Below are 27,246 nucleotides of genomic sequence, written 5' to 3'. Positions count from 1 at the left end.
AACATCTGAATAACAGTACATGAATTTTTATATGATTATATGATACATATTCTACAAAAAAAAACATCCCTTTGTTGATTTGTTTATATTATTTATCACTTATACATACACAATGAAAAATTGTAAGTAAAAGACATCTGCATATTGTAAACATTAATGGAACAGGCATTTATAAAATGTAAATTTTGTTTTAACAATTGTTACAGGAAGTAGTTTAAGTTATTTCTGAAGATTGTTCGCCGCTTACAACGTTCTGTTATATACAATTATGTAAAAGCAATAACATTGTTACAATATACAGAAGTCTTTTACATCTTAAGGTCTAATATTTGAACCTTTATAAATGATTTGTACATTATCACATGAAATTTCGCATTAAAAATTTCACATTTCATAACATTATTTGTATATAATATACTTTTAATTTGTGAGCAACCCATTTTTCGTCTTCGCGCAGTTGACTTTTGTAATATAAAGTTTTTTATTATTCCAAAGTTATACTACTATGCGAATATTAACGGTTGTAAATTTATTATAGAAGGCAAAGTCATAATTGAAAATATTGTACAATATTTGGTTAAATTTTAACTGCATTTTTCACAGCAAGAAGGCATTAGTTTTCTATTACAATATAATTTCATGGCACCGGTTTTAATTAAGTATTCTGATACGTAGAATTAATAAACTTTGAACAATTGTTCGCATTGTGCGACGTAAACAGTTATTTTATGTGTCAATTTCGGTAAAAGAATATTCAAAGCTGATAGATTTTTTTAACATAAAGTTACGTATATTTTGATTATTATAAAAATATACCGACAATTAATATATCCTCGGGTCCGCAATATATTTTTACAAATGTTTTCATCTTATAAGTAAAAAAAAAACAGTACTTAATGAGAAATAGAACAATTTCAAGAAACACTAATTTTTTTTAACGCAACATACATTTTGTAAAATATTAACATTTTAGTCATTGCCAAGAATGTCATACTTAGTCCAAAGTAAGCATAGTAGAAATTTAATGGAATGGTTTGCTCTACATATTTTTCTTTTTTTCCTTTTAAATATTATGTAAACATGTAGGCAAGTACTACAACAAAATTCAATGAGAAGAGAACGAACATATGTCACGAAAGTTTCGTTACCGCAATTTGTAAACGTAAATAATTCCTTAATGCCAAATGAACGTAAATAAGTGATGTACACAATTATGTAATAAATATAAATGTACTTCCAGCTTGTTAACATTCAATACAAATAATTGCGATAACTTGTAGAAAAAAAATCTTTTTAAAATCTCAATGTGTTCCAATTTGTAACAGTCTGTATACATGTATAATAGTTCATTAAACATCGTTCACAATTAAATTCATTTACATTTTCCCGCACTTTTTTAATATTGTTACGAATCTCATGATCACAATTTTGACAAGGACACGGGGAAAATTGCACTTAAGTGTTTTCTATCCTCAACCACGATCGTTGCGGAAGGAAACCTGAAAGTCTACTATAAAAAAAGACCGTTTTAAGAATTCTTTTTCACGTAAGTTTCTCCTAGAGCGACTTAAGCTACGGTAACTGTTTCTTTTCCTGCTCGTACGCGACTAAATCTTAAACGTGTATGCAAATCCGTTTGACGACGTATTTGCGTAACATAATTGGTCACTGAGTTGATCGTCGCCGTTCCGTGCGATTTACTGCTGCGAGTGCTTCTTCGGGTAGACGACCAGGATCTGATAGAATATCAGTGGCAGTACACAGATACCTTAGGGAGTTCAGAACGGCTAAAATAATAATAAAAAAAAAAACAAAAAAAAACAATATATAAAGGATAATAATATAATGTTAACAGCAAATCATACTTTAGATTTCTTGTTTTACCTGGTCTGAGATCGACGAGCGAGCAATGCTGCTCAACCCATAATATTGTACTTCTGTATAGATCCTCGATACTCGCTGTTGATACCGATGTATTAAAAGAAGTCATCAGAGGTTCAAGCAATATACTGAACTAATTATTTTGTCAAGAAATATAAATTATAATAATCGAAACACGTTAACGCGAATTCGTCAGAACTTTTTAAAAAGAAAAAGGATACAATCCAAAATTTCCAATTCTCTCGCGTACGCGTGCGCACGTACTCGTCGAACATCTCTTTCATTTTGCTAGTTCTCTGTCTAGAAATCGGAGCACCCGTCGCAGGAAGCATAGATTGACAGTTACTGCAACAATATCCAATTTGTAAATTAGTGCACAACCTTCCAACCATTGGAATAGAAATTTTGTTCCTTGTGGGACTCTTGTTACCTAATCGACGTATTAAGGCACTCAATTTGATGTCTTAAACTATCCATTTCCTCCTTCAATTGATTCCTTTCCGCCCTCAGCTGTCTGATATAATCCGCCCCTTTTTGCAGCATAGCAGCCTTGCTCAGTTTCGGGTTCGGATTCTGGCTGAGCTGCGGTATCAAGCTATGCAGCATGTCGAATCCGTTCTTAATGTTGTATCTGCGCTTTTGTTCCGCGTGAATATGCCCGACCCTTCTCTGTTCCTTGTACTGTCCCCGTTCTGGCTCGCCCTTTACGTAGACACGAGTAGGCGACAAAGGGCTTCCTATACTCATTGGACTGTGCAAAGGGCTGAGACTCAACGCCTGGGGACTGTGCGCGTTGGAACTATCTTTCGGTGACCCGGGGCTATTTTGTGGCTGGTGTGCTTGGGTGGTTGTATTTAATAACATTTGTTGGCTGCAAGAAGACTGTTGCATTGCCTAATATGCAACAGACAGTTAAAGTATTATCGATTACATAAGGTGTGGTTTTATTATTGTCGATATCAATGTTATGTAATTCAATGCATATATGTAGAAGCTTAATATACATATATAATATATGTAACTGGCTGTGTTCGCGAATGCCCTTCGAAAAGTGATACGTTCAAATGCTTGCAATATGCGATCCTGCAGTCGGATCAAATTTAATTGAACGATGACTTTTCAGAGATCGAGAGGGGTTCATTCAGTATCCAATCATGAACCGATTGCAAGATGAAAGAAAATTTGTAAAGCGTTACCTGTTGTTGCAGTTGCGGTTGCGCTTGCACCGTAGAAGTTTGCATCGTTTGGACAGTGACCGGCGTGGTAATATGGTGTGTGGTCGTCACCTGCGTAGGCGAAGCTGAAGGTGGAAGCATGGGTAAGATGTGTTTCATAGTGGTGGCTGTTTGGTTCATTGTCGGCATTATATTATCAGCCGGACTATTCATTGTGTATACACCAGATGTGTCTAAGTAACGATATTGAAGCTCTCATAATATTCTGTACCATCAAGAAAAGGTATAATACCATGTACGATTTCTCAATGATCGCGCATCAGCGCCGATACGAGTAATGTAATAGCATAATTATAACCGTGCAATTATTACGTTTCGTAAAATACATACTATTCGTGAGTAACTGCGCGAGCAAAACATTGTTATTTAGATTTAGAGCAGGATCGCTCGCTGCTGACACTAATGGCGGCGGGTGCATTCTCGGTGCGGTTAGCGAGGAGCTACTTCGAGATCTATTCCTCGCTTTCATTTGATACTGAAACGAAACATGATCGGTAACGTGAGAAAAAATTTATTCGTTTACTTACGATAAAGAATTTTATATTAATTTTTTCCTAACAAGGGGAGCACACTGTCAGGATAAACGATTTCTGGACAGATTCAAAATGTAGGTGGTTGCAAAGATGAACAAATCCCAGAATATTAGTCACTAATGGTTAATTCTTAACCATTAGTTCAGGCCAGTCATTTTGCGTTACACAGTGTAGTAAACATCCATCTTTCAGTACAAGTTTTGCAAGCGTTCAATTAATGCGAGATATGCTTTACATAATTTATTCAACGAACCGAGAAAAAAATTCATGCAGACAATTTACGTAGAATTAACCGAGATGAACTTGAAATTATTTTATCTGTAAATCGCCGGCCAAAGAAATTTTCCCTCTTTTTTATAGAGCAGATCGTCTTACGAAAAATTTGGAAACTATAGGTCCAGCCAATCACGGCGGTCGAAGACCACTCGAGATTCTAACAAAGTTGAGCAGACACGAACGCGTAAAATTCTTTTTTCTTAAAATGGCCGGCTATAAAATATTCTAGGAGTCGTTTACCCTCGTTATCGTTTACAGTTCGGGTCCTAGTCCCGCTCGAAAAGCTTTCCCGATCGTGCGCTCCCGTTGCAAATTACGCAATCAACCTTGGGTACAGCGAAAACTTCCTCCTTCTCCGTGCTCGAGGCGGTGGGCTGCGGTAGCAATTTGGCGGGTTGCGTGCTCGGCGTGGTGAGATCTAGGCCCGAAGGTCTGCACTGCAACAGTATCGGTGACTGGGTCGGTTGCTCCACGGAAACCGCGATTAGTTGTTGCGGGTGTGGGTGTGTCTGCGAACAGACACAGTTAATGTTAATCTAGTTCGGTTTGCTAATGATTTAATAACAATTTTCTCGTTCCGTCGATGCATTATTCAAGCGAAACAGCGCGAATCATCGCGATATCACGAGTACCTTGAAATTGTTCGCGTTGAATTTGCATTGCTGCGCATTAAAGGTTTGCGGAAGACCGGAGAACTTGTAGCACTGCTGCGGTTGAACGACTTTGTACGGCTTCGTGGACATCGGCGCGACCGGTGGCAGGGGTCTGATGGCTCTGTGCTGCGTGGCTACCGTTGAATTCGTTTGTGCGAAGTTTTGCTGCACCGTCACCAGATTCTCGACGTGTCCAGCGATGGGCGAGATTTGATTCGCGTGAACGGACTGCTCGTTCAACGCCGGCATCTGTACCTGATTCTGGACCGTCGTCAGCTGAACGCTTTGAATCTCCATGGAGAACGGTTGCTGGGCAGTCTGCTGAAACCCGGAATTCTGTTGCTGGCCGGCTCGTTGGTACGCAGTTTGCGGTTGCTGTTGTTGTTGAGACTGTTGAATCATTCGACTGTTTCTCGCGGAGTTTCTGCTGGATCTACTCTTCTCCCTGACAGGCTGAGTCGTCGGAGGCGGCGGCGGTTCGTAGGGCTGGTGCATCGGGCTGTAGTTCTCGCCCAGCGCACTGAAATGATCGACACTTGAAATACAATTGCATTCCACGAATGAACAAAGGATCGACGGCGTGCAGACTCACATGCTGTTCCTGAACGTGCTCGTCGGTTCAGGCTGAGTATATATTTTAGCGGTGTACTGAAGATTCTGTATAGCGGTCCCTTGCTCATCCTGCGGCAGCGCAGCGGAGACCGGCGTATTTTTCACCGACGAATCCTGACCCAACTCGTTCATCTGATTCATGGGCGTCATCAGATCGAGATCCGAATAGTTCGAGTTCAGCGCGCCGCTTCGAAACATGTCGTCCTCTTCGGGGACAGGAGGCAACTTCGAATTTAAAAATTCTAAAATACGATCAATTAAATTATCGCCTAATAATTCACGCACGTTACAGCTATTTTATATTAATCGTTTACCTTGCAACGGTTCGAGCGTGTCCATAAAATCGTCTAAATTCGGTTGGAGCGGTCCAAGGCTGGGTTGTATAAAATCCGCCAGACTAGCTCCACGCGCTGCAAATCCAAACGAATAGTTCAAAACATCATTCGACGATGCTTATGCATATTTTTAACATATACGTTTCCCTAGATCGTTCCGATAATTTTGCTTTCTTTCGTCCTCGTTCGTTATTACGGTGCAAGATACACCGGTGTCTCTTGGCGTTATTAGTTTTTCGAAACGTATTCTCGCGCATCAATTTTAATTAATGAGTTACCAATTTCTCTCGGATCGGGAAAGTATATTGGTTGATTCGAACTGATTGTTGAAAATAACGTATCAGTCATAAGGTCCATGTAATCCTCATCAACCATCATACTCTCTCCACCTGGAGTCCCACTGGTCCCTCCGTGTGTGTTGCCTATACCTGCTCCGAAGTTTCCCGAGGTTCCCAATCCACTGCCCCAATCTGACACGTCCATTGATTCCATCTGAAACGATCCCATTTTCTACTATGAACAAGAAACAAGAGTAGTCGCTGCAAATCCTCGAGAATTTACATAAACGAGGAATACTAGTTGCGTTGTTAAATCAGTGATTTTCAAAGTATGGGACGCCTTACGATGCAACGTAAGTTTTTATCGATACATCATAACTAAATTGTTTGAGATTCCATTTTTTGTAGGCATCCAAAACGTTTGGAAATCGCTGCGTTAGACACGCGAGCATCTCGTCAACCCTGCTGTGTACTGTTTTGTGATGAATGTACAGGATATTAGAAACAAATATAAAAGTTAAGCTTGACCCCTCAAAGTTAAATTTTTGTATATCTGTGTCCATGCTTTAAAAAATTTCTAAGGACTTTCGCGACTTTAATTTCTGAGCGTTTCAGTTGAACGAGGGATAAAGTTTAGAGTCGCGAGAAGTGGGAGTAGTGAACAGTAGGGTTGCAAGAACGATGAAATAAATTGTTTTAGAGTTGCATAATGGTTGAATACCATCTCGGTGCCATCCTTGTTCGTCCAGCCAAGGATCTTGTTCCGGTAAAACATACGCCATTTCTTGTATTCCGCAGTAACCGCAGCAAGTTTTCGCTTCCAGTATTTGCCCTCTAAGACCACCGCCTGATAAGAGATACCGTCGTTGATTTACACTTACATCGAGAGCATCTTGCGCGCGGGAACAACGAGACAACGTTTATTATACAGCTTTGGATTTATTTCGAGTTGTGAACTCGCGATAAATGTTTGCGAAATCCGAGGAAAACTATCGCTTCCTCGAAGGCATTTGAAATTTACTTCGTTGGCAGCGAGTTAACGCCTCGCGTATGCGATCAAATAATCTCGAGTAGTCGGATCTTGTTAATCGCTTATACAGAGTGTCTTGCAAATCCACGCGAAGGAGTTGTTAAACGCAAGGAGGCGCTAAGCAACGCGACAAGGTTCTTCTTTCGCATCCTTTATTTTCTGCCAATAATGATTTGTTCGAAACTCTTTTTATTCATTTTCAAAGCACATAAATCGCAAGATGCTATTATTAATTGAAATTGAGTATGTGTAAATCGCGAACTTGTTAAACAGGATATTAAAAAAAATTAAGATATAAAACCTGAAGTAATAAATAGGACGATTCCGTGTCTGACGATTACGTGTGCACACTGCTGAGTCACTAACGTGCTGAAACGTCGTTCGAATAAAAAATTCACTCGTAAACACGAGATCTCCGTCATTAAATTTCGATGCTCTCATGTATCAATAAAACTGCCCGCTAGTTTTCGTTTTAAGAGCAATCTAAGGATTCTAATTAAAAGAAGAAGAACCACGTCGCGTTTCCTCCATCGTGGAGACACTCTGTATAACTCTAATTAATTAATTTCCTTGCATAAGTGAACGTACCTCGGGTTTATTATGAGTATCAACATCCAACGGGGATGCGAACTGGCACACCAACGTGTTCTGCTTCAGTATAACTGAAACGACACGAAATCACATTGTATCGTTAACCCACTTCGGTGGTGAGATTCGAGGGTTCAGCACGCATACACGCATACACACAACGCTACGTGCGGAAATCCTGCGATCGCGCCCGTTAGCCGTACTCTTGGAACGCCTGTAGGCGTTCACCGCACACGACGATGAGCTCATAAGAGAGCTCGTACACGTTTAAGTCGAGCACGATCGGAGGCTTGTCGCGTATGTCCATCGTGCCTCGAGAAAAGCTTATTTCAACGGCATGAAAGAATTGCAATTACACCCGCCACGTGGTCCAGTGTCGTCGCGAGTGAACCAATCGGGTACACGTGTACCGATTCAAAGGGACCACAACGAACTCAATGCAGTTCTAAAAGTAGCAGCCACGGTGTCTTTTTACCTAACAAAGCCTTTGTTCGACCGATTAATACGCCACGATTCCTTAAACCAGCGTTTCCAAAACTCCATTTCATAGAACACCAGTGAACCGTGAAAAGTTGGAGTTGATGATAATTAATTTTGCGTATTTCCAGTGGAAAGCGGTATCATTATTTTTTATCGCGAGTTACCGATGTATTTCAAACATATTGGCGCGCTTTTTATAGACTAAACAGTGCAAAGATGTATTGTTTGTTTATATCACGAGTTAGAGGCGTAATCTTTCTTTGGTTTGCAAGAACGACTACAATTGTATAATAAAATAAAATAAAAACAACAAAAGATAATTTAGTTCTTACTGTTTTATTTCGATGTACATTCGATGACATTATATACGAAATAAATATTTAAACGACCAGCACAATTGAGTTTGGCGGAGAAAGTCTCGGTGGCTGCATTTCTCGAAACGAAAAGTGTTCCATGGGTTTGAAAGTTTGGGAAACGCTGCCTTAAAGGGGGTATTCTACTGTATAAAGCTACCAAAGATTTCTGGATGTATCGTAAATGTAAAAAAAAATACGCGTTACAATGGAATAACCCCTTAAACTAACAAAGAAGATTGCATACGAACCCCGTGTATGTATTCCAGACAATCGAACCGCAACACGTCGCGATACTCCGGAATAGTTAGCTTGCTTTTAATCTAAGACTACGTTCGATGTGGTCGGTGTGCTGGAACAGAGACGCGGACGTCCCGATGCCGACCTTACGGCGACGCATTTTGTAGCGTAGTCGCGAAATAGTCGCAAAAATGGCCGACAATAGGTAGAGACTTCCGCTTTCGACGAACGAACCAGCTTCCTGTGGACGTCGACGCCGTGTGCCCTTCGTTCGACGCCTCGAATTTACCGTAGCTACGGGTTTGCAAGCTGATGGACGCCTATTCGTACACCTTTTCAGAGAAAATCGAGGCGTTGTGACTTTAAGAAAACGGCAAAGCTCGATCGAAAGCCACAAAGTGCATTCCATCATGTATTCGCCTTTAATCGCTTCCGTATTCGTAATTACTATAGATTAAAATTTTGCAATATTCACGTGTTATCTCTCGACAACGCTATTCAAACGATGAACTATGACTCGTGCTCGGCAAATATACAAATCCGATAAACGGAACTAATCGACGTTAATCGATCGACGAACAATATTGATACCGTTTGCACAGCCGTTTGGCAATGGCAGCGATTCATTAAACGTTCTGGCACCGTGATTCGTTTTCGTGTCAACGAACGAGGAACTCTTTTGCTCGAGTACGCGCGAGGAAAACTACACGCCGTCGATTCTTTTTCTTGCTCCGATTTTTACGTAACGGCGTCTAAAACGCCAAAGACGTTGTTAAGCAATGAGCGAGGCATTGCGCGTTACACAATCGAGCTAGGAACAACATCTCTCGTCGGCCACGTCCACCGATTCTCTGTGCTCCTAGCGATTTACGCGATCGAGAGCTCGCGGTCGCGACGAGTCTTCAAAAATAACACCGGTTGGCAACGCTGTGATCGAAATGTCAGTGAACGCTGTTGCACAATTCCAAATTGTTTTATTTAAAAGCAGAGGACACGCGCTTCTTTCAAAATTTCTATCGTCTACGAACGACGTTCAGTTTAGTAAGTCCTGGTTTTCCAGCGCACTATTCTCTGCGAAAACAAACTACGCGAACATCTCCGACGAAGTGTCTGTCGCTTCGTTGATCGTCCGGCGAAAATACTCGCGAGCATTCCTCGTTCGTTGGTCATAATTACGAATCCGTGAAGCGTTCTCGACGACCAGGCGTTGTCGCTCTCGTTTTACCTCAATTTTCTCCCGCGGTGCACTGATCCGAATCGAACGTCTCGAGCCAATCGCAGGGGCAAACGAAGCGCGCGAGACGATCGAGACGGATTCGAAGTTGTCGGGTTGATCGAACGAAGGTGGACGCGAGTAGACGGGGGTAATTCAAATCGGGTGACCGGTGGTTTCGTATAACGAGTCACAACGGTGTTCGCGAACTGAGATCCCTGATTGTTTGATGGAAGAAAATCGCGAAGAAACCGCGAGCCAGCGACGCTCTGGCGGGGATTCTTTGTCACTGCCGTGTCACGTGCAAGATATTTCCTTTATCTCGCGGAACGCCGAAGCCGCGCGTAGTATCTTTCTCGTATCGTCTTATTTTCGCGCGCGGATATCTTGAATCAATTTAATTTGGCTTTAGATTACGGGTCTTTATCGCCGCCGCCTTTGTTTTTCGTCGAGGAAAAGGCAGGGCTGCCGTTCTCGGACGGCAGGTGCGCGTGTCCCCCATTTCCCCGAACGGTGACAATCGTTGGAAAATTACGCGCGAGCCCGGAAAAGTTCGTCGACTTTGTCACGATCGAAAGAACGCGAACAGCGAGAACGAGGCGTTCGATGTTTCGAAAGAATTTCCCACGGTTGCGAAACGGCCACGATATCGGATCGTTTCGTAATCACGAATTTATCACACGTTACTAGAGAAACTTCTGCGCTCGATACACTAAATATAAGCGCTTAAAAATAGGAGCGAAGGATCGAGGCAACGGGGACTCTTACGAATTTCTCTTCGATCGTTGAAGAATATCGCGCTCTACTATTGTTGATATCTACGTATTGTGACGATAATAGATAGGCGATATCTATTCGTCGAGTACCTTTGCTTACGTCTGTTCTCGATCTTGGGCCGATTAGAATCGAAAGAAATATTATTTTGGTCGACGCGAACTTCGGACCGAAGAAACTGGGGAAAATATTAATTTTGCCACTATGAAGCTTCGAACTGACGTTACAGTCCAGGCGTTACTATCGGTTTGTTTAATATTTAATACAAGTCACCTTTGTATAATCGATTTTTCGTTTCGTTACGTCCGTTAATCGATGCAAGCTCCGAAATAGATTCGAAGCACTAAAGTCGCGTGGCTTTACAGCACCGATACTCTAAGGGTAATGTTTAATTCAAACCGTGCTCGACGCGTTATAGCCGAACTTAAAGCACGAAGGCATCTTGTGGTTCGTTCGAACGAAAAATCGACTCTTTTACATATTAGAAAAACGATCGACTCGAACTTTTACGCGGTCTTTCAGAAAATTCAGCAATAATAAAGTAACATTTAAATCAAATTGAACTAGTCACCTTTGCAAAGGTGGCTTCTTTGTTATGTCTGTCGATCGATGTGAACTTTGAACCGACATGCTCGTAAGTCGAAACGTCGCGACGCGACCTAACGCGTCCAGTTTCGAAATATTAATATCGTCTGTCTTGTTTCCGCGACGAGGACGTTTCGAGGGCAATATTTGATTCAAACCTTCACAACAAGCGACTCCTTTTGTTACGCACGGCGAACAAAGCGAGCTCCGACGCGACTCGAACTGATACACCCGGACTCCGAACCGTTAATATCGTTCGTCTCTATTTTGTAACAATAACAAAAGTAACGTATGTATAATTCAGGCTGAAGCAATCGATTTTTTCAAAAGAGAGAACGAACTTCCACTCCTAATTGCGTCCGTCGATCAGCGACGTGACCCTCGAACCGCGACTGTTGACCATGGCGACTCATCCGAGGATACAGAAACTCTCGTGTACGCGAGAATAAAAAGACCCAGCGACGTTATCAGCGTGACGTCGCGGGTTATCGTGCGAAACGATTGCTAAAGGTCAGCAAAATTAGCCATCCGACACGTTTCGCGCGCCATCCACCATTTCCGGTTGTTTCGTACCGGTGTTTCTGATGTTCTCTACGCCGTTCAAAACAATTATAGAATCGTGGTCTTCGTCCGTTACAAAACACTTGATAAAAGAACCAAGATTTTCTGCGATCGATGAGGTAACATTGCTCCATTTTTCTATAGTTGTTTCGAAGAGGCACGTCTCGATCCGCAGATCGTATTTCTCGCGAGCGTTTTCTTACATTGCATGTGCCAGCACCTCCAAATCACGTTGTTCAGTCTGATCTTGTCCTTCCATCTCAGCCTGATTCCTTTGAACCGATTCCACTTGGGCGATGTCAATTTCTGTCTGGAACAAATTCAAATGCCCATACGTCATACCCACTGTAAGCCAGTCTCGAATAATCGAACGGTGACATTTATTAATAATTCATAAGTATTTAGTAGTCTTTCGCTAGCCGACCTCATCCGCGAACAGACGGAAAAATCCTTATTCATCGTTGCTCGTTCGATAAATATAAAAGCTTCAATAATAAGACGAAACATTTAGCAATAAACATGGCGAATCAAAAATGGAATTATGTTTTATGGTTCTAGAATATGGAGCAGCATTCGTTCCTTTGAAAATGCTTACCTTCAGGTAAACACGCAGGCTTGCAAACATATTTATCTAGGATAGTTCCCGGAAGGTGGACGAATCTCTATCGAATCTCTACCATAAATGGCTCAAGCTTGATCCACGGAGCTTTCGAGCGACCTGATAAATTTCAACGTCATCGCGGAAGCTAATACAACTTTATCTCGAAGTTTCTTCGATCCCTGAATTTTCATTCCCGTTACGAATCGATCGGTTAAGCAGTCAGACTTCCGTGAAAACTGGTTTTTCGAGATAGGGATCTCTATCTCCGAAACCAGGCGCTCGAGAAACTTTCGATTCGGGAAAAGTGCAAGGATCTATCGTCGAACGGTGTTTACTCGACTGAAACAAACGCTTTACCATTATAAATATTTAAAAGCCTTAGAATCTTTCTGACATTCGTCCACTATTTTCGATTATTTCTATCGAATGCTAATTGGAACTTAACCGTTGGCTGCACAAATCACCGAATATCATGGATACCGTGATTTACATTGAACCAAATCTCAGTTATCAATGTTCGCTGATACCATTGAGAATTCAACCAAGTTTCCACTATTCACGTTTCGACAAATGGCACAGATGTTCTCCTTGACATAAGACCCTGGTCATACGAGCTGCTCTGCTAGTATTTTCATTCTTTTTGGTACGACGATTAGATAAGAGACCAAAGAAACATGGCCAGAACGCGGAACACACCACGAACGATTTTATTTTGCGTGAGAATTCACGGAAGCATACCCTGTAAATAGTGCTCCAAGATCAAAGAAGTGATAGATAATTAAAAATAATCGAAGAAGTGTACAGAATATAAATATATATATATATAAAAAAAATGAAAGTGGCGCCGTAATATAATACCGTATTTCGGATGCAATCCAACATGTATAAAGAACTTGTAAAGTGACTTACTTTCGTGAAAAAAAGAAACATTTGTAGGGATCCAAGATTCGGTGGCACAACGTTGTGTTTGTTTCGTCTATATTGTTCTGGATGTAATCAACATTTGTCATATTATTTTGAAAGAACATTGCTCTAAAGGAAAAAGTATCCTTAGATCGTTGAATGATTTATAAACTATTTGCATACGCTCGACAACTTCTAATCCGCCTCGAAACTGAAAGTGACTTCGTTTTTTTTTGTGCAAACTTCAACCATGAATGTTTAACTACTATCTACAGGCCAGAAATTGTTCAGTTCGCAAGTTGGTAAACGGATTCTAGAATCGACGAACTATTCTTATCTCCGAAACTGAAATGTATATTATTACACATGATTTCTTAAGAAGTGACTTCATTCTTTTATCTCTGTCAATGAGGAGCTAAAAAAAAAAAAATAGATTCCAATACAAAATGGATACGAAGCAAGCAAACCGTTTATCAGTCGAAGATCCTTGACCTAAAACTATAAAAATTACCGACGATTCGAATTTTTAGGAATACAATAAACGCGACAGATTTCTAAACTTCTTCTATAAATTCTCAAGCGTTCTGTAACGCAGCTATTTTTAAACGTTTCGTTTCAAAGGGTTACGTAATTTTTACTTAATTATCAGGACTGACATTTTGTAAATATTTCTATACATTCTTAAACTGTTGTTACTAAGTTCAAACGCACCAAACAGTTCGCCACGTTACCGGATAACGATAACCAGTTACAGATTCCATCATTATACAGCGTGTTCGGCCACCCCTGGGAAAAATTTTAATGGGAGATTCTAGAGGTCAAAATAAGACGAAAATCAAGAATACCAATTTGTTGATGGAGGCTTCATTAAAAAGTTATTAACAATTAAATTAAAAAATTTCAAATCGTTTTGGAAAAATTATTTTCGGTTGCGGGGGTCAAGTACAATCATTTTTGGTCATTACATATATCCCCGAAATCCTACACATTTTTGAGAAAAAAATTCAAGCAAGGTGTAAAATTATTCGGCGAAAAAAAAAATTTCAAATAGTTCTAAAAAAATTATTTTCAGTTACAAGGGTCGATTACAATCATTTTTGGTCATTACACATACCCTCGAAATCCTACGCATTTTCGAGAAAAAAATTCCTTACCGAAAATATAATTTCTGGCCAGAAATGTCTGCTCGAATTTTCATGCGAATCTTTAAAACATCATAACTTCTGAACGGATTGGACGATTTTAATGTTTAAAAAAGCAAACTACGCGTATTTTGATGGAAAATATGTACGAATCGCAAAAATATTCGAAAAATTGGTCCTTGACCCCGCAAAATGAGAAAAACCCCATAAAAATGGTCCAATTTTCAAACAGTCATAACTCCTACAATTGTGAATATATTTCAATGAAACTTTTTTCTGAAGTAGAGCTCATGGGTACCTACAAAAAAGTATTAGACAACTTTTCTGTAGGGTGTCAAACAAAAATACTAAAAATGAGAAAGGAATTTTTAAGAAAAATCGACACAGGGGGTAGGTGTCTAAATTTTTCGACGAAAAAAAAAATTTCAAATCGTTCTAAAAAAATTATTTTCGGTTGCGGGGGTCAATTACAATCATTTTTGGTGAATAGACATACCCCCGAAATCCTATTCAGTTTCGAGAAAAAAATTCAGTATTGGCGGAACTTTAAATGTTAATAACTGTTTAACGAAGCCTTCATCAACAAATTGGTATTCTTGATTTTCGTCTTATTTTGGCCTCTAGAATCTCCCATTAAAATTTTTCCCAGGGTTGGCCGAACACTCTCTATAAAAGATGATTTTTCTAATCGTGCTATTTTTAGATATCAATGTAGTTATTTTTTGAAGACGACCCCAAAAAAAATGACCCGAAACATTTCTATTGCTTCAAACAGTTGTCTGTTATTAAACTTATCGGTAAAAAGAAACTTGTGTCGTGTCGGTTGAGAGGTTTGATGCAATTTTAAAAACTATAGTGTTTTAAAATTCTAGTAATCACGTTAAAAGGGATATTCTTTCCAGAAATTGCAAATGGCTATACTGTTATGCAAGATGCGATTCCACATAGAGCACGAAAGGTTTTCGAAACAATTTATCAGCAATCTGACGATAATACGACCGCGCTGGTTTGTCCAAACGATTACCCTAACGTCATGGAATGGCCTACTTACTCCTCCGATCTTGAATCTCCGTGATTTCTCTTTTTGGCTGTAACGAATAATGTTCAAAAATAGCCCTTTAAGCGCGGTAGAGTTCGGAACAATTTGCAAATGTAAAGAGTGAAACGACGAATGGAAAAATTCTGCACGAATTTCTCTACGTTAATAGATATTCAACGATCGTTGTTAATAATCACCTAGGTGTAATCGACGAGTCATTAAACTTGGTATAAAAAAAAAACAGATGAAATATCTTACGTGATATGATTTTGCCAACTTTCCCCGATATCTATATCTCTACACTTACGTAACAATAAAAAAAAAACAACAAAAAAGTAAGATTTAAATTCCTTTTTCGATCGGAAAAACCAAACCTCATTTACGTGGATCGTTTCTTTGGAAATCTAGATGCTCGTTCGTTCAGAAAAGTTCCGTGTAAAGTTAGGAGGGAAATGGACGAAAATAGAACGGGAACCTAGATACTGGAAAACGCAATAACAACTGTAGATAAGGCAAGATACGAAGAATAAGAAGCACAGATAAACAAGATAAACGAGGAAAAGCTCGAAGAATCGTAACGAAAGATTCGTTCGAACTGGATTAATTAAGAGTTTTTTACTATTTTTAAACTAGTAAACGGTTTACCTGTGCATGGTATCATGTTAGTTACGATAATTAAATCGCAGTCCTTTTGCAGATACGTCGGTTAGAAGTTGCCAATTTTATAAAGTGGACTATTTCGACCAAGCTTAACGAGCAATTCTGTGATTTATTCGCAGACTATCGAAGCTGTTAGCACATAATATATTCTGATATTATATCTATATTGATTTCACTAATACAAGGAAACTTTTTAAACCGCTGTCGATAGGAGTATAAAAATGTGTGTTTTCCGTTTCCTTCGGCGAACGTTATCTATCAAACAAGATCAAGCGCCAATTATTTTTTTTCTTCGTCGAAGCTTAAAGTGTATTAAATAAGTTTCTGTCACAATTACCTGCGATAAACCGCGGCCTTATCAGTAATAATCATTTTCTTTTTCACGTGAGTGTTTGGTATTGATGTACTCGAGTCGAATAGATAGAATAACAATCATAATATAATGTTCGTGATTGCCCGGGTCTCTTATTACGGGATTCCCGCAGCTTTCGAGATTTTTATCAGGATTACAATCGTAGACTTTGATTCATCTTTGGAGATAATTTTTAAACAGATCTGTTCGGTAATTAACTCCAATAGAATAGGATAGTCCACTAATAAATCTGAGAAAAAATAATTAATAATTAACAATGGAGCCTTCCTACTGTAACAATGAAGAATAAAATTTAAATTCTGGCCCACGGTTCTCGTGAAACGTGTTTTCGGGAGGAAAAACGAGGGGAAAACAGAGTCTCGATCTGCACGAGTGCAGTCGGCGTTGCACGGATATTAACGCGGAACACAGCAACGTGGATGTCTGTGTTCGATGACGCAGTGGCCTTGCATGATAAAAGACACGTTGACACGCGCTCGCGCGCATATAGGCCTTTACGGTAATTTAGCTCGATTCACTTTTTCGTGTTATGCGCGTCGCACGAGAGAAACCGTCACCCGAGAGACACGCGTTCCACGATCCAGCACGAGACCAGGCCACTCGATTGCCAGGAAAAGCCGAACAAAGTGTGCATACCGAGGTCAAATCTATTTCCACGGCACACGAAACTAAACGAGTACACAGAACAGTATAACGATGCATTAAATGAAATAATAAACCCAAATTAGAAACGATCTGTTAGTCAAATAAACTGGTAAATCGTTCCTCGATCCCAGCGAATCTTTCGACTCCATTATTTTTGGCAATCCTCAATTATGACGTCCTTCTAGCAACAAGAGAAATATTTATAATTAAATGTGTAAATTGTTTGTGGTAAAATAATACTTATCTAGGTTAAGAGAAACTCTGAGAAACAGAGCAGAGAAGTCGAGTATTCATTTTAGAAACGATGACAAGATACAGAAATAAAGACGAAGAACTGAACGTGAAGAAGTTCAGGGATGGCGAATAGAAAGGACCGTTCGATATTTGATGTAGCAAGATTCCAATTCTAGACAATTTTTCGTTGTCTTTTGCATCGATCGACGATCGATACGTTATCGCGCGTTATTTCTGACGCACGAGCAATCTTACGCAAAAATATTTATCTTCGATCTGTAAGCCCTCGTTGACGACCCTCTTGAGGATAAGTAGCTAAAATTACGAAATACGAGACTCAGGTATTGTTTTTTAATACTTCGCTTTAACTTGTATATATTAGTGGAATTAAAATTTAACGTGCTCCAGAATTAAGATTGTTCTGCTTGATTAATATTAAATTCGTAAGTTATTCTCGTGGTGGTCTGCACAGTATCGAGCAATAAAGTTATTCGCGTGATCCTCCGGTTCGAGAAGCGCGCGCTATACGAATGTTTACCGAGTGAAAATGCTTGTCGAAACGTCAAATTGAACCAACAGAAGGATTACGCGGTCTGGGCGTAATAACGTATGCAAACACGTATTATAAAGTCTATTATCAAGTTAAATAAACAATCATACGGCATTAGGGATGGCTCAGCAAGTGTCGCATAATTGTATGCGTTGCCACTTTTACGGCGGACGAATTAAGTTCGTGACAACGCAGAAATATATCTCGATAGCAAAAAGTTTCACAAACTGTATTTCGCGGCAAACTTGGTCAAATTTTCTTTTCGAATGGCGATTAAGATGCAATTGAAATTTATTCGCTCGAGAAAATGGTAACAAAGAAAAATTGTTTAAATACTGTCGCGAAGCAATGGAAATCAAGGATATCGAGAACGGACAATCATTGGGCAGCTGTCATACGTTAAAAACAGTCGACTGGCTAAACTGTTTACTCGCGATACATTTATTGCAGAGGTCGGTGGCAATTTGCATGGCCGATATTACCATCTAATCGTGTACGTGTTCGCTTTTTAGAAACTTGGAAACGACTTACGTGCCCGAGAAAAACAGATTGTATGAAAAATTAAAAAATTTAAAAGAACGAATAAATATATTTTTGATTTTAATTTCTGCCTAACGAGTAACGCATAAATAGCCATTTATCATTTAATCGCTGTACGAAATTATAGTTTAGATAAGAATTACGCCCATCTTTGCGCCGGAGGTGAATAGATAACTAGATGTTCCGTTTCTGCCGGGTCATACTGTACATTCTGATCGCTTTCGAAGCGTAACAATTAAATGTTTCGACGTTTCGATAGGTCTGTGTTACGTTGCGTGAATTATTGTCGAGCATACTGATAAGATATTACATTTAGCGACGATTTCGTGCAGATACGCGCTCAAAGAGATTCGAAGAGCAAATTCACCCGATCCTTTTACGAACGTTTTTACAATGCGCTCCGTATGCAACTAATCTCGAACCGTATCGATAACCGTGCATTATCGCGAAGACTAACAGAAACTTATAAACTCTGTTTTTATTGTTGTTGTCTGGCGAGCACTGTAAATGAAATTTACGAGCCTGTTGTTCAGGATGGACGCGTACGTTGCGTCATTGTGACAATTATATCTCTCTCCTCTCGTAGATAAAAATACATACGCCTTTTCTCTTCGCGCGTCCAATTGCAGTTCCGACATAAATCATCATCAATCGATTAACCCTCTCATCGCCAAGACGGAACAATAATAGCGAAACGTTATCGGCGGAATTACGATATCGGTTCATTTATTATCCAATCCCGATTGTGGTTCCAATGCACCGGCATCGTTTTATTCAAATCCACGCCAAATTCCAGTTGAACGGAATAATGAATTTTCCGACACACAGCTACCACTGTACATTGTACAAATACGTACTGCTTCTCGATCACACCTAAAAACAGTTTTAAGAGTAAGAGATTGGATAGTACGACCGAACTACGAGTGGACATAGTTAAATAGACGTTCGCAATTAGCTGTACAGAATCGTGTAACAAGAAACTCTTTGTTAAGAGTTTCTTAACTTTCTGTTAATTGCTAAAGTTTAAACACCGAACTATGTCCGAGGGAAAAATAAAACCGATTGTTCGGTTAGCCTTGGAAGTTCAAAATTATTCACACGTGCGGTCTCCGCGGACAAAGGTGGTTCTTGATCGACCAGTTCTTCCGAATTATCGCTCACGAAATCTGATGATTATCCTTCGACGATAACTGAGCGCCATTAATTGGGTTATTTTCCAAACTGTTAACTCTCAGGGATGGAAGTTTATTATTATAGGAAATAATTAAAAAAAAAGAAAGTATTTTAGAGCCAGATTAGCTAGTTGATATAATTCTTGGATGACTAATTTACTTTTCTTTGTAAACGCTATTTATTCAAGCGATAACTTCGCTCAGTCATCTTTCAAAAGCATTATCTGGTAATTAAGGGCTCTACTAAAGCGAAACTAAGTTTGACGAGCTCGATTTACAGATTTTATATAACTCGAGGGTCTTTAATAGTATCGTTCTATGGAAAGGGGTCACGAATGAAAAAAATTTAAGAAGCCCTGCTCTATTGCATAATGTGCCCGATCGGGATCGCAAGAAGAATGTCCGTAAAGTTCACTCGGTAGAATTTCTAGAACACGTACCCAAGTAAGCAAAAAAGAATTTACGTCTCGAAATATAAAATAAAATTGATACGATAGAACGTTAAAATTTATTTCGCGATTGTTGAGAATTTACGGATGACACTCGCGGTAATCCTCTAATCGAGATCACGCGTGACAAGTAAACACATTTGTTAACATAGTCACGCCTCCGCATGAAGTATCTCTTTCCGAAGAACTCATACATCGCGAATACAGCGTGAAAAATTCGATCGTGGATGTTTATCTACTCTCAAACTCGACACATATACTTGTTCGACGATAGTTTGTGAATTTAACAAAGGAAGATGAATTTGACAGCCTCAATAAAGCTTCTATTATGTCTTCTTTTTGCATACAGAATGTTTGTAATTCTCGACGGAGATATGCAATACAGAACATTGTCTTTTGTTACGTAATAATCAATTCTGAACACACGTGCCTTTGTTCTACGAAAAAAAATGGCTTCCTACTTGTATAAGCGCTAGCTTCTCAATCTCTCCTTAGAATTTCAACCTTCGGTTAAGCAAATTTTGTTTGCACATACGAATTTCATTATAGATGAATGTTTCTTGGAACAATTTGTGCATATTTTCAGCGATAGAACTCAATTTAGCACAACAGTACGATAACAAAGAACGATAATGTAATGCAAACTTAGTATGGATATATATCATTATCTATAATTATTTACTACCGTACAGATAATTTGTTTCTTTTTTCAACTTATTACGTAACAAAATTTAGTTTCTTTTAATGTTTTTAATTAATAGTTGCCGTCTGTTGGATTTATTTTTGTGTGTTCAGAAGATGATCCAAAATTGGAACCTCGAGGCGTTATAGAAGCTCGATTAAGACCGTCAAATTTGCTTTCCTTTATATATTTATTTATAACCACGGGACAGAGATACTCGGCGCCTGACCGATTCGGCGTTACAAATACTCGAAGACCGAGTGTCATTGTTGATTTAATTAAAGGCCGACCGTATGCAGACCCCCGATAACAGCGAATTCGCGAAACTGATTTTTCTCGCCGCAAATGACGAATGTAAAACATTTTTCACAAATAAAGCGAAACCACAGAATACAGATAACTTTATTTTTATACGGTGACGTTGATCAATTTCAGACAGTGTAATCTTTTATAATTGATCATCAGATTAAACTCCCTTTTTTTTTTGTCGCTTTAAAAAAATCGACTTTTGTTTTTGTATTTTCTTGAACGTATCTTGAACGTATGCTCCCAAAATCGTTCTTGGAAATACCGCGAGATAACGGAGATACAAATACTTTACGAAATTGTTTTGCAATAGAAATTAAATTCTTTCGTTCGCTTTGCAACTACACGATATCTAGAAGAAAAATTAGTAGTAGTTTTGCTTGCTTTTATTTAAAAAAAGAGAGAAGAGAAATATGTTTATATTACCAGGGTGTGATTGTTGAGTCTGTAAGAAAATTTATATACTAATGATTTTGAGATATTGTTCGGTTATAGAATATACAGAATACTATTAATATATAAATTTACCTACTTACAGACAATACGGTTACTCAAACTTGGTATGTGACCCAATGACAAGGATGATTAACTTCAATCTTCAAATAGCCGCGCTCATATTTGTAACGTATTTAAATAGGCGCGAGGCAGTCTTTAACTCTTTTAACTCTTTCCTCGGGTTAGACTAATTGTAAGATAAAATGCAGTCTCTTGATTCGATAAACAAAAGCGTTAATAAGCGTTTGTACGCGCAACAAATCGATCAAACTGTATGGAATTAAATTGTCCATTACAGAGCGTTGACAAAATTCAGCAATTCAGTAAAAGAGATACTATTTTCATATTTTTTAAAAATGTGCTAATTGTAGTAGATCTGTGGCTCTCAAAAGAGAAAGATTAAGTTCGAATAAAAAAAAAGTGTTTCGAGGTTTCGATTCGAAGAAAAAAACAGCTTTGCAGCGAAAACGGAAATTGCCGCGAAGTCAGCCACGGCTTCACCGAGGACAAGCTTAATTGCGATGTTGTCGTTTGGTTCTACGGCCTCTTCTTCATTAATTCAATTGTCTCTTATCAGCCGGAATGCCGGCGGTAAGGCATTTGTCCGGTTGCCGAGCTCAAAATACAACTGGAATCTGCACTGGCCTACTAATATCACGAAGGACCCGATTGCGAAAACGAGCCACGGGTGCGTTGTTGCAAAACAAATCGACATTGTAAAACAACGGGACCGACGTCGTTACGAAACGCACGCACTTCTTTCGTCTCTGTGCGTCGTTATCGGGGTGCAAAGTACGCTCTTTCTTTCCTTAAACGTGCAGAGATTGCGCCTGTATTCTTCCTAATCCACCCGAACGTTTCTGCGAACCTCCACACACGGTACGTAAACTAGACCAGTGTTTCTCATGATCGTGGTCCGCCGCCTCCCAGCGGAAGAAAACAAGTATATATTATACAGTGAAACATAAAATGTTTTCCTAATAATTAGCGATACGATGTAGGAAAAACCGAGGGAAAAGAGAAACTCACCTGTAGGCGAGGGTCATGCACTGAAACAACTTGTTCAAGGACGTCTCGATGCTGAGCTGTTGAGGAGTCTTCTCGTTGCTAGAGCTGCTGAAGAATCTCTGTTGCAACAGACCGGCGGGCGCGATGATCGCGAGTTTCACAGCTTCCTCGTCCGGTACGGGCACGGCCAGCTCGTCCTCGTCGTCCTGGGCCTCCGCCTCGAAATCGGAAACCATGAAGTGTCCAGAGTGTATAGACTCCCTGGAGTCCCTTCCGCTGGTCTCCTTCCCCGTCCCAGGACGATGAAAACTCTGGCTGGGGGTCGTCATCATCAACGGTTTTCTGTACATCAGTTCGGCCTGCATCCCTCTTTGGTGGCACTCTGCGGATCAGAGTCGCGTCGGAACGTATACGGCACACTCGAGGTCGTTTTATCGTTTACAGAATCGCGTTTTTCCCGAAACCGTTCTCGATGGTCCGTGTAATCTATCACCTGGGAAACTTCTTTAAAAATCTCAGTATCCCCTATTTCATATTTTATATTTCTCTAACACAGTATTAATGATAATTGTATTACAGCCAGCACACTGTCGGTATTTTAGTATAGCAAATAGTATAGTGGTGTAGCAGATAATACAGTGTCAGTATTACTATCGGTATGGCAACCTAGTTGGTAGTATAATAGGAATATATTAGTACAGGTAGTCCTCCTACAACACGATTCATAAATTGCGAGAACCTTTGTACAACACTGTACTTCTACAGCACTGGATAACATGATTTTTGCTTAACATATTCAAAAACTAAATTACCTTAAAATAATGACGCGAAGGAATAATGAACCATAGTGGCTTTACGTGAAAAAATATAAACAAATTATAGTTTTTTGTTTTTTTCTTTGTTTGTTTGTTATACATACAGTTGCTTATGTAGAATGTAAAAAAAATATTTCTGTACTGGCTCTGGATCTCATATAACACGATTTTCTAGGGATCTTATCTACCGTGTTATAGGAGGGTTACCTGTATAGTGTATACGATAATTGCAACGTAGTTGTCACTACAGTAATATCGTAGATATTATAGCGACAGTATAGTAGCATTATCGTGCATTGTATACCAACGCAGTAAATAATACAATAACAGTAAAGCAGTATATAGCAAGCAAATAAACGATTGTTTCCGTGCGATCGGTCGAGCATATTGGAAAGATAAGGTGAAAGAAACTGGTTTATTACGCATCCACGATTTTCCTGTGTTCGATTCCTCGAGCATTCAGAAAGCGATCTCGAAATTTATACCGTGAGACAGGCCCGTTCGCAAACGTGGAACGAGGTCGCTTACGCGGAATTCAGTGGTATTAGTCGACCCCGTTTCGCGAAATCATTAGCTGCAAAGTCTATGCTCGATTCCCGATAGAACGAGTCCTTTCCGCCAGACACAACAAACCGTCTTTATCGAGTGACCGATAAGGTTAGAATGCTCCGTACAGTACTTTCCTATCGTTGACTGTTCATTAATCTGAACTTTGTTTCCGCTCGATGTTTTTCCGTTCACCCCGTCGCGAAACAATTTTTTTTTACGATGCTCGCCGTTTATAAATACAATCTAGGAGTACGCGCACTTCCTGTGAAACACTTTCCATGCCGATGCATGAATTAATACTGTAAACAACTTGAGAGCCCGGTTGAACGACCGGGCATGGTTAAAATCGTTGGTTTTGTTGTGTACGTTTCCATGAAAATGCAGTCGCGCGCCAGAATCCTCGATGGTCAATGACTTCCACGCGGGAACCGCGGTTACACTCCGCCTAAAATTAAACGCGATGCATATTTTGCGATTAATTCCAAATGCATACTAATATCGTTAATTATTTACCTTTCAACGAAAAACTAACGCACTACATTCGTGCGGAAAAATTATAACTCGTAAACATTCATTGATCGTCCCAAGTGTCGATACTTCGCAACAAAACTCGTTGGAGGTTAGAAAGTTTCCGAGTCTGGATTCCGACGACAGAATTAATTAACGCGTCGGGTGACAATGTGGACAGCCACGCGCGTAATTACACAGATCATAAAGAAACTGGGAAAATGTAATCGATACAGAAACAACAGTATTCCCCAGATGTATTCTCGTTCCTTTTGCGTGGCCGTTGGTATGCTGTAGAACGTGTAAAGATAAGATCAGATGATTTACTCGAATAGGTCACGAGGAAATGAAACTTTCCACATATCTTAGAAGCTATACCAAGTTTTGCTACAACTCCGTGCCGATCGGAAATGTTTACGAAATTAACTGCTCGATAAAAATCGAATTTGCTCAAGGACCTTCGAAAGGCTCGTGTTCGAGCGAGGTTAGAATAATGTTCGACGGTTTTAATATGCGGCACGTGTTGCACACTTCTAATAAGCTACGCACAAACATTCACCGAGATACGTGTTAGAAAAACATCTAACGGAAATCGAAGTCCAATCTAATCGACATCGCGCGGTCGGTATCGTAAATTACGGGTTAATCCATTATAACCGGTTTCGGGAATACGAGATTTTTCACCAAGTTATCGACCAGGTATTATCAGCTGACGATATTTCTCCGAGAATCCGTTGAAATTTACTAGCAGTATCTATCGTAACGTATTCTGCCTGCACGTTTCTAGCTATATCTCTACGTTCGTGGAATGAATTTCACATCAGGCGTCAAATAAATTTTAACACAGTAATAGGCGTATATTGTTATAAAACGTTCAAATGTTTCGATCAAAGACGTTATAGTTAATCTAATAGCGCCTATTATTTTACAAACATAATTAGCTAATTATGTGTTATTTTTTTTCTTATTAAAGCAGATTTATCTTGCTACAGTTCCATTCAATAATTGCTCTTAATATTCCACGACATTATTATCTTAAAAGTGTAATGCCCTTTCACCCCGGAGTCACTTCGTATCGGTAAGGTTAACCGCCTTATCCAATCGTTTGTGAAGGTTTCTGTCTTTCCTTCTGGTTTTTAAAATGGCGATTACACTTACAGAAATGAAATATTATATTCTGGAATATCATTATTTTCGTCACCTTCGTTGAAACCGCGTAACGTAACCGTAGACTCTATCGATAATTCCTCTCTATCGATAAATTAGGAAAGCAGAAAATTTACGCGATAATGCAAGCAGCTAATATATTATGTCGTGATGTAATCGTATAATACCACGAGTATTTCCCCCTTAGCCCTACTACTGTAATTTTATTTTCACCAGAGCGTCGTTAGCTTTTCTATGGAAGACATGTGTGTGTATCTACCTCTTTATAAGATGGAAACGTCGACGTACGTACTTCCTTCTTTTTCTTTCCCTAATCTGCCTTGATCTCACGCTGACGAAGCGTCGAAGGTAGCAATGGACTTGGTATTTTTTTTTTGCAAGACGCCGAGAGAACCCTTTCAAATGGGCGCATCTCAATCTCTTATGCAACCGTCAGGCGTATTTAGGAACTCGTCGCGGCGCAAACAAAAACATTCTGCTTCGCCCACACGTGCGCGTGTCTGCGAGAAACGTGTTTTTTAGCTGGGGAAAACATGGCCGTCCTGATTACGCGATAACAATGATATATTTAAGCAGTCTGTCAGAATAACGGAATTAGAAAAATTTCCATGAAACACGATAAGAAAACATCCAATCATCGAATACGATAAATAATATCTATCCTGAATTGTGGAATCATTTTGGTAAACGATGAAACAGCAGATGGTAGTAGACATTCGGTATTACGTTCGTACAATTAAGCTTTTCGACAGTTAATCCCCGTGAAAATATATACGAAACGATTATACCGTTTTAAAGCGTCACGATACATTTGGCAACGATAAACGCATGGGCACCTGTCACGATAGAATACGATCTAAGCTACTGTATTACGCGTACGTTTAACCTTATTTTCGTTTCTTCTTATTCGTTCTAACTCGCTTTAAGAAAAATATAGAAATGGTCTTGGTCTCCAACGTAATACTGCCAATGACTGTATTGCGTTTTTATTCTTCGCAGAATCCCGTGAAAATTCCTCGCGTTAAACATCGCAATTGAAATGCTGCGAAATAAGATTCGTCGTTCGTTCGAAATATAAATTCTTGGACCATCGAGAACATGTTTGAAATGTATTTAATGGCCAGATATGTTTATCTCGCGGATTACGTTCACGTATGTGTAACACGGCACTTCTCGCAAGGATCACAATTCTCCTTGTCGACTTTTTTCCTATCTCGCACTCACCTCTCTTTCTCACTGCGTGTCACCACTTGTCGTTGATACGTACACACCGTTGTAACTTCGATGGCAAATTTAACGATCCCCTTGTATGATTTATTTCTTCGATCTTGACCAATATCGTCGCACTCACGCTCGCCGTCAGGCTGGGCCGCACGGCGCCGCGCCCGGACGAGGCCCGTACGCGTTATTAGACAGCATACGCTCGCTCATACTAGCAGTGACGCCATTTGCACGAATCCGCGTCTACGACGGACAACGGGCGACTCTACAGCGCACAGCTGACAGGGGCGCGATTACTACGGCCAATCACGGAACAGTATCGAACGTAGTGCTGTCTTCCAATGAACGAATGAATGCGACCACTTTCAATCAAATTGCGTGTAAAATATTCGAATCAAATAAACTTTGAAATACATATACTACCTTACCAAATACTAGATCAATAATATGCTAAACAGCGTAATAATAATATAGTGTTAATTACCATAACAGTATTAACATCTCAATACACTTGAGTAAAAAAATAATTATTGCGACTTTATTTTCCATCGAATTATTCAT

At 39.6% G+C, this 27,246-nt stretch overlaps 1 protein-coding gene across 6 annotated transcripts; it reads right to left on the bottom strand.

The window, feature by feature from the left end:
- Positions 1-10: 10 nt before the first annotated feature.
- Positions 11-26,940, bottom strand: Mondo (MLX interacting protein mondo). Of its 6 annotated transcripts, none has more exons than XM_076771119.1 (16): positions 26,689-26,940; positions 22,448-22,808; positions 11,831-11,937; positions 7,422-7,495; positions 6,525-6,650; positions 5,804-6,017; positions 5,505-5,600; positions 5,171-5,432; positions 4,558-5,113; positions 4,252-4,434; positions 3,447-3,591; positions 3,078-3,289; positions 2,312-2,775; positions 2,103-2,226; positions 1,885-2,014; positions 11-1,787 (listed from the first exon to the last, which is right to left on the bottom strand). In XM_076771119.1, the coding sequence occupies exons 2-16, from the start codon at positions 22,789-22,791 to the stop codon at positions 1,666-1,668; spliced, it is 3,159 nt and encodes a 1,052-aa protein (XP_076627234.1). In that variant the 5' UTR covers positions 22,792-22,808; positions 26,689-26,940; the 3' UTR covers positions 11-1,665. The 6 variants fall into 6 exon arrangements, with proteins under 6 accessions (XP_076627234.1, XP_076627236.1, XP_076627235.1 ...); XM_076771121.1 differs by having other exon boundaries at positions 3,078-3,181; XM_076771120.1 differs by having other exon boundaries at positions 4,558-5,098.
- Positions 26,941-27,246: the final 306 nt, after the last annotated feature.

This window comes from Colletes latitarsis, chromosome 8 (assembly GCF_051014445.1).
Source record: "Colletes latitarsis isolate SP2378_abdomen chromosome 8, iyColLati1, whole genome shotgun sequence".
NCBI classification, from domain to species: domain Eukaryota; kingdom Metazoa; phylum Arthropoda; class Insecta; order Hymenoptera; family Colletidae; genus Colletes; species Colletes latitarsis.
Note: the sequence above shows the minus strand (reverse complement) of the source record. Positions and strands in the feature narration are given on the sequence as shown.

Coding starts and splice junctions, on each gene's coding strand:
- Mondo (XM_076771119.1), bottom strand. CDS start 22,791: ATGCAGGCCGAACTGATGTACAGAAAACCGTTGATGATGACGACCCCC. Junction 5,114..5,170: donor AGCACGTTCAGGAACAGCAT/GTGAGTCTGCAC, acceptor TTGTATTTCAAG/TGTCGATCATTTCAGTGCGC. Junction 1,788..1,884: donor GCTCGTCGATCTCAGACCAG/GTAAAACAAGAA, acceptor TTATTATTTTAG/CCGTTCTGAACTCCCTAAGG.